The sequence below is a fragment of the Kryptolebias marmoratus genome, linkage group LG7 (genome assembly GCF_001649575.2).
Source record: "Kryptolebias marmoratus isolate JLee-2015 linkage group LG7, ASM164957v2, whole genome shotgun sequence".
Taxonomy (NCBI): domain Eukaryota; kingdom Metazoa; phylum Chordata; class Actinopteri; order Cyprinodontiformes; family Rivulidae; genus Kryptolebias; species Kryptolebias marmoratus.
The window spans coordinates 3,483,860-3,492,152 of NC_051436.1; the positions used below are offsets into that span (position 1 = coordinate 3,483,860).

General features: G+C 42.2%; 1 protein-coding gene across 1 annotated transcript in view; it reads left to right on the forward strand.

Moving 5' to 3' along the window:
• LOC108249668 (E3 ubiquitin-protein ligase TRIM39) overlaps positions 1 to 7,888 on the forward strand; it is a 15,418-nt gene extending 7,530 nt beyond the window's left edge. The window contains exons 6-15 of the mRNA XM_017439202.3: positions 661 to 756; positions 1,163 to 1,396; positions 1,477 to 1,624; positions 3,652 to 3,699; positions 3,804 to 3,830; positions 4,216 to 4,280; positions 4,372 to 4,482; positions 5,674 to 5,792; positions 6,078 to 6,174; positions 6,260 to 7,888. Coding sequence (XP_017294691.1) covers positions 661 to 756; positions 1,163 to 1,396; positions 1,477 to 1,624; positions 3,652 to 3,699; positions 3,804 to 3,830; positions 4,216 to 4,280; positions 4,372 to 4,482; positions 5,674 to 5,792; positions 6,078 to 6,174; positions 6,260 to 6,412 — 1,098 coding nt within the window. The 3' untranslated portion in view covers positions 6,413 to 7,888. The remainder of the gene's footprint in view (positions 1 to 660; positions 757 to 1,162; positions 1,397 to 1,476; positions 1,625 to 3,651; positions 3,700 to 3,803; positions 3,831 to 4,215; positions 4,281 to 4,371; positions 4,483 to 5,673; positions 5,793 to 6,077; positions 6,175 to 6,259) is intronic.
• Positions 7,889 to 8,293: the final 405 nt, after the last annotated feature.

An 8,293-nucleotide genomic window follows, 5' to 3' on the forward strand; every position in this document is an offset into this window, starting at 1 on the left:
GGACTGAGGTCTAGAGACAGGACTGAGGTCTGGAGACTGGACTGAGGTCTAGAGACAGGACTGAGGTCTAGAGACAGGACTGAGGTCTGAAGACAGGACTGAGGTCTGAAGACTGGACTGAAGTCTAAAGACAGGACTGATGTCTGAAGACAAGACTGAGGTCTGAAGACAAGACTGAGGTCTGAAGACAAGACTGAGGTCTGAAGACAGGACTGAGGTCTGAAGACAGGACTGAGGTCTAGAGACAGGACTGAGGTCTGGAGACTGGACTGAGGTCTAGAGACAGGACTGAGGTCTGAAGTTAATCAAGTATTTAGGCTAAAAGCTCTCATCATATCCGTTAATAATACTGAGTAAGTCAGGGAGTGGGTCAAGGAGGCATTAGAAAAAGTCATCAAGGTTCATTCTGTTGGAAAACTACTTCATGGTCATCATTCCAGAAGTTGTTGAGATACTTAAACATCACAAACCAACCGCCAGACCAGAATACCCATCCATACAGCCACAAATCTGGCTAAAAACACAGCAGATGAAGAAAATACAGGCTGTTAAGGACAAAAGTTGGCTTTACCACCAATATAAATACGTGAAATTATTCCAAGTCGTTTACGGAATTCCCTTCAGAGCGACTTTAACGCGACTCTGGGTGTGTTTTTGTAGACGCAGCTCAGGAATTCAGAGGAAGAGATCCAAGAGATGATCAGAGAGAGAACAAGAAAGCTTGAAGAGATCAAGATGTCTTTGACCGAAGTGGAGGTAAAACGAGCTTCTCCAACAAACTTTTGTTCTTGTAAATCCGCCGCAGCTGCTTTTCTAAACGTGTCGATCCTCGATGTCGTCCATTTTCTATCCGCTGCCTGTTAGACCCTCAACGTACCCGAAAACTTTGAGTTTCGCCTCATTGTTTACAATATTATACCATTTAATAAGAATTAGAAGGTTTGTTCTAAGTTTATGTTGCTTATCTACTCAGTTTTATCTACAGATTTTCCAGTTTCAGACTCATTTTTAGTCTACTTTGAATTTCAACATTTAATGGCCCAATTTGGGCAATTTTTCAGTCTAGATTTTTAAGGAATGAACTCGACTTCTGTATTTTCTACCCAGAATTAAACCCAGTGACTGAAACCAAAACCTAAAATGGCCGTTTTGATCTCCTCAGATGGCGGTGGAGAGGGAGACGTTGGGCAGCGTGCGCCTCTTCTCGACGCTGGTTTCCGCCATCGAGCGCTCTCAGGCAGAGCTGATGGAGGTGATGGAGATCAGCCGAAGGGCGGCACAGAACCACGCCGACGCCATGATCCGGCAGCTGGAGCGGGAGATCGAAGACCTCAAGCAGAGGGAAACCGCCCTCGCTGAACTCTCCGAATCGGACGACCACGTACTCTGCGTCAAGGTCGGTGAAAGTTTCCGAAAGGTGAAAACACGCCGGGCATCCCTTTGATTTCTTTACGTTTCCTCCCCCTCTCCCACCAGACGTTCCCCGGCCTCTCCAGACCTCCGGTTACCAAAGACTGGACCAGCGTGTCTCTGAACGCTGACCTGGGAACAGCCTCAGTCTACAGATCTTTGTCAGCGATGCTGGAAAAGTTCCAGGAAGAACTGAAGAATGTTGTAGAAACTGGTCAGTGAAATGCAAAACATGTGGCTCATTTCCAACAGCAATACACGCCAGACTGTACTGTTCCTTTTTTTGTTTTTCAGAAATAATAAAGATTCAACCAGTTCAAAATACAGTTTTTTAAATAATAACATAATTTATTAAGAGAAAAAAAAGACCATCCAAGCCAACCTGGCCCTGTGTGAAACTAACGTCCTCTCTTGTTAAATCGTGAGTTAGCTGTGATTTTTTTTAAAAACCTCAGATCAGTTTCCCTGCCGCACCCAGGCCTAAATACTGCCGGACCGGTAGAAATAGAGCCGAAATCTATAAATAAAGATTGGATCAGTGGTGAACCTTCCCAGGAGTGGCTGGTCGACCAAAATGACTCAAAGAGCGAATCCACGACTCACCCAGGAGGTCAAAAAGAGCCCAGAGCATCAACTTAAGCCTCAACCGTCCTCTTTTAAGGTCAGAGGTCAACAAGAAGAAAGAGGTGAAGAGCAAAAATGGCCTCCATGGCAAAGTCCCAAAATCAAAACCATAAGAAAACACATCATCCAAAAACATCTCGATGATCCCCAAGACTTTTGGGAAAATATTCTGTGGACTGATGAGACAGAAGTGGAACTTTTTGGAAGGTGTGCGTCCCGTTACATCTGGTGTCAAACTACCGTCACAACAACAGTCAAACACGGCGGTGGGAGTGTGAGGGTCTGGGGGCTGCTTTGCTGTTTCAGGACTCGGACGACTTGTGGAGCCATGAATTCTACCTGAACGTCCTGAAGGAGAATGCCCGAACATCAGTTTGTGACCTTAAGACAGGGGTGTCCAATCCTCGTCCTGGACCATCCCACAGGTTTTAGATGTTTCTCTGCTCTGACTCACCTGATTTAAAAGATGGAGTGAATAACAGGCTTCTTCAAGGCTTGAAGACCTGCTGAAGAGCAGAGAAACATCTAAAACCTGCAAGATGGTGGCCCTCAAGGACCCGGACTGGACAACACTGGCTTAAACTCGAGCTCTCTTTGGTTCTGCAGCAGGACGATGAGTCGAAGTGCAGCAGCTGAATTCCTCCACAGCTGTGTAAAAAACTCATCGCCGGTCATCCCAAACTCTTGGTTGCAGATGTTGCTGCCGGGTGTGGCACAACCAGTCATCAGGTTTATGGGGGAAGATACTTTTTCACATAGGTCAACGGAAAACGGACTGTACTTTACTTATAGAGCACCTTTCTAACCAACCGGGCCGCTCGAAGCGTTTTACAACCCAGTCTGCCCTCATTTATCCATCAACACACATCCATCCAGCTCTCTGCTACATCTCTACAGAGCTAACCTGAATAAATCAGCTGATAGAGTCTAATCAGGGCTTTAGATCGCATCCTTACACCGATGGGACACATCGGAGGCAGTTAGGGGTCAGCGTCTTGCCTAAGGACACCTTGGAATCGAACCTCCAGCTGTCTCATTGGAGGAACTGCTCTGACCGCTGATCCACAGCCGCCCCGCCAGGCTGATTTGGAAGCTTTTTTTTCTTTAATAAATGAAATTTAAAAAGCTGCAGTTTGTTTTCACTCAGGTTGTGTTTGGCTGATATTAACGTTGGTTTGATGAAGCGTTTAAGGGTCAAACTCTGTTCCTCAGGGGCCGCTCTCCTGCATGTTTTAGATGTTTTCCTGCTTTAAAACACCTGGTTTAAATGGTTGACTTGTTGCCGTGCTCCTGGAGAACTTGATGATTTGGTGAGGAGGTGATTAAACCGTTTGAATCAGGTGTGTTGGAGCAGAAACACCTAAAACCTCCAGAACAGCGGAGCCTCGAGGCCTGGAGGTTTTCTCCCCTGAAGTGTTCAAACATCGCCCCCTAGTGTCTGAACTTATTCTCTGCTCTTCAACCTGACGTGTGAAATTAACTCGTCTGAAGTTATCTGCTGACAGCTGCACCAAAATATCACCTGTTTAGAAGCCGCGTCGTGACGTTTTCTCACCAGCTGTGAATTCTGTTCGACTGGTTTCAGCTGCTGACGCTTTATTTCGTTTTTTTGTTCAGGATTTCCTGCCACGGTGCTGGAAACCTGCGCAGTACAAATACAGCCAAGTAAGTGTGTAAATTTACTGTAAAATAAAGCAAACACAAATGTTTATGCTTCATGTTAACTTGAGGATATCTTCTGTTCACTTGTGTTTTATTTATTCCTGCAGGAGTGAAGAGAATACAGGAATATGCACGTATGTTACATTAATTCACATTCCCAGTTTACTTATAAGTTATGTACTTTTACCGCTAAGTATTTTACAGTAATCAAATTTACGATGATTCTTTTCCAGCCCTCCAAAACAGTTGAAATATTTTGATTACCGTTAAAGTAACAGCAGCTGTTTAGTTAGGAGCTTTTTTGTTTTTTTGACAGATTTTTATGACAAATTTTAACCAAATCTGTCCAATTTTATTATTTTTTCTACCATCAAAAGCCAAATCTGGAACAAGGTTTTTGACCAAGGTTCTTTAAAGAAAATGGAGAGTTTGGGGTGGAATAATATTCAAAATACATTCATTAGAGGCAAAACTGTGCAGCTCACGGACTTGACTAAAGACTGGTTTTGTTCGATTCAGTGGACGTGACTTTGGACACCAACACCGCCCATCCCAGACTGGTGCTGTCAGAGGACCTGAAGACGGTAAGTCATCTGCTCAACGGCTGACAACTGTTACTCTGAGATTCATTTTTCGGTGCATTTAAAGACGCGTTTGAACCCCGTGTCGATGCAGGTTTGGTGCGTAGAGCGACACCATAACGTGCCGGACTCTCCGGAGAGGTTCGACCGAGTCGTCTGCGTCCTGGGCAGGGAGGCCATCTCTTCTGGGAAACATTACTGGGAGGTAAAGGGTTAAAAACGGGGCTTTGTGTCCTCTGCTTTGTTGGCTAATCATACGAAACACAGTAAATATGAAATGGAAAGGTGAACCCTACTGTGGCCTTCGGATCATAAGGGCTTCCCTTCCTGTCTTCAGGAGGGTTAAAAAGAGTTCGATATCTGGGAGTTTTGTTCAGGAGTGATGGCAGAACAGAGAAACCGATGGATAGACTGGGGATTCGTCCCCAGGAATGAGGGCGTTTGCCGATGCACCACCCTCGGCTCACTTCCAGTCCTTCTCCAGGGGGAGTGAGAACTCAGAAAATTTACCCTTTAAGGATGACGTTACAAAAGAACTAGAGTTTAAGTATTTATTCTAAAAAAGGCAGAGAATTAGTACAAGACCAGCGCTGGGACTTCGATCTACAACATCTTATGAATGAAGCAGAGGAAACCCGGAACAAAGGGATCGTCAACTCATATAGATCCCAGGCTCCGCCCCTTACAGAGGTCCAGAGCGCCGCCTCACGTGATATCAGTAATCGTACTATGTGTCGCCAAAAAAACTGCCTTTAACTGGTTCAAACAAGTCATTCTTTGGGTGCAATGCAACCTTGACGCGTGAGCATGCGGCAGCTAATGGAAGATAGCTTTTAGTACTGATTTACCTCTCTAACACTTAAATTTACTTCAGGACATATTGAACAGCGTTGCTTCGGTCAATCGTGGTGAAGAAGTAGCAAAGCTCTCGATTTCCTGGTTCCGTCTACGTTCCAACCCTCACCTGTGGTCAGGAGGTTTGGATCAGGACCCAAAGAAGGAGATCCTGGATCCAAGCGGCTGAAATGAGCTTCCTTCGTAGGGCGGCCGGGCTCAGCCTCAGAGTTCTGTCGGAGTAGAGTCGCCGCTTCTCCTCGTTGACAGGGGCCAGCTGAGGTGGTTTGGGCTTCTGATTTTGACGCCTCCCTTTGGAGGTTTTCCAGAGATGTCCCGCTGGGAGGAGATCCAGGGACAGAACCAGAGGTTGAAGACGGATCATGGATCGTCTCTGGCGCCTCAGGAGAGGAATGTTTATTTCGTGACCTGACCACGGATAAGCAGCAGAAACCTAACATGGCTGAAAAAAAAGTCAAAATGGATTCCTCACTCATCATGTCTAGCTTGTGGTCGGTCGTGTTTTGTCTCAAAATGTGGTCGTTGTGTTTCCAACGAACAGGTTGAGGTGAACGGGAAGACCGACTGGGATCTGGGTGTTGCCAGGCAGTCGGTCAGCAGGAAAGGAAAGCTCGATTACACCCCAAACAACGGCTTCTGGTTCCTCAGTTTAAGAGACAAGTGAGTTCTGTCCGAACGTAGCTCCTCACGATAAATTTCCACCAATCAGTTTGCTGCAGTCTGATACCTGAGCCAGTAGCCTTCTATCACGGACAGGTTGACAAACACACATCGGTTTTGTAGTATTTTCTTTTCTTCCTCATTTTAGATTGTATATTTTATTGGCCCAAATGACCAGCGGTCCTCTTGTTAATTCCACTACGATCGACATTAGACATTAGAGAAAACTGGTTTTAAGTCCAAACTGTCCGTCATGTCAAGTATTTGTTTTCTCTTCCACTTCAGGAATAAATACGCCTTTCGAAGCGAACCTTACACAGACGTCCAGCTGAACCTCCGACCACATAAGATTGGAATACTTGTGGACTATGAGAAAGGAGAGGTGAAGGATAGATAAATATTTTAAATCCTTGTGCAGATTACACACATACTGACCTGTATGTCGCATGTTTTTCATTGCCCTGCAGGTATCCTTTTACAACGTCGACGTCAAAGTCCACATCCATTCTTTCCACGACGTTTTCACTGAAAACCTCTACCCCTTCTTCAGTCCCTGCACTAATAAATCTGGAAAGAACGACATGCCTCTGATTATCACGCCAGTAAACATGACACATTAGCATCCACCATGTTTGTTTTATTCTGTTCCTCAGGTACCTGTTGCTCTGTAAAAATGCCATCTTCTGACATATTTAATAAATTACAGCTAACAAATGTTATGTAGGTACTGTATGTAGCCAACACACGGAAAGCCTAATTTCCTTTCTTTTCTTTTGGACTATGCTAACAATTTAGCTCATTTTAGTTCAGCTTAGCAAAACTAGCTTAGCTAAAAGACTAGCAATAATAAAAAAATTAGCTGGTTCGTAAGCAGCTACATTCGCCTTCAGCTACCTGGAAACCCATTTTTCACTCTTTTAAATGCTCATGGTTTAGCTCATTTTAGGAGCTATAGTTTAGCAGTTTGCTTAGCTAAACTAGCTTAGCTTAAAGACAGTAAGAAGGTTGGAATGTGTTGTTAGGCATCTAAATTTGTCTGTAGCAGCTGAAAAACTTGTTTTTTCACTTTTGAGCAATGCTAATGGTTTACCTAATTTTAAGAGCTATTTAGTTTAGCTTAGCTAAAGTAGCTTAGCTTAAAGACAGACTGTTAGCATGAGGAAAAAAGTAGCTAAATTGTGTTAAAAACAACTAAATCAACTACAGTCATCTGAAAATCCCTTTTTAAAACTTTCTTGGACTATGCTAACAGTTTCTCTAATTTTTTGAGGAGCTATTTACATTAGCTTAGCTCAACTAGCAGTAGGGGGAAAAGAGTTAGCTGTGATGTGTTGTGAGTTACTAAATCAGCCACTTTTTGAGAAACCTTTTCCCACATCTTTTCTTTTAGCATATGCTAATAGTTTAGCTCATTCTTTTGAGAAGCTTTTTAGCTTAGCTTAGCTAAACTAGCTTAGCTTAAACGCTAGCAGTGAAAGAAAAACAGTTAGTTCGGTGGTTGTGTTGACAAGTTACAAAATCTGTCACTTTAAATAGTTTTATTATTATTATTACTGGAATATGCTAACAGTATTTTCTGTTTTTCTCCTTCTTTTTGGAGTATTTACTAAACATTTAGAAAGATTTTCAGTTTAGCATTACTAATAATCTGCAACAGAAACTAAACTACTAGAAGAAAATTAAATTTATTTACTGTAGTTTCCAACATGACTTAATTTCCACGAATAATAATTTTCTTTTTCCGGTAATATTCGAGGTAAAACGTAATAATTCTAACTCCTACAGCCAACTTTAAATATTATAAATAAAACATTTATCATTTAATGAAGAAACTGTAATGAATAAGTTTTTGTTATTTAATTAATCACTTAAAATAAACTTATTCATTTAAAGTACTAATACTGTTCAAATCACTATTACATTTAAACTGCGATAATTTCATGACAATGCTAAATATGAAATATGTAATTTGTTTGAACTTGTATTTGTTTTCATGTTTTGAATGTAAATAAGCTGCGTAAAAAGAACTGATTGAGAATAAGATCCTACCTGCTGCAACTCACTGAAAATCTGTTTGTATTCTAAATAAAGACATAAATAAAAACAGAAAACTGCCTTACACCTGCTGCCCTGCACACAATAACACCATTTCACAACGATAATAATAATAAAATCTGATCAAGAGAAAACAAAAGTGCTTAAATCCTATTTTGAGTTTACTTTTTCAGCAGCAGAGGTCACCAGAAGCACATATTAATTTGTAAATGAAGTGAAAACTGTGTAGTTTTGTGTGCTGACTAATAGTTTTAAATCTACTGTCAAAGTACTACACAGGTGAATTAGAGTTAATCTGTTTAATTGATGCAGTGAGTTTTGCTCAATTTACCTCAGAAATCAGAATTTTTACCCAAAAATGACGCAATATTTAAGTTTCACCACATTAACCTGGCTAATTGTTGTGCTAATATTGACCAGAAATGAATGACGAGCTTTTTTTTTTT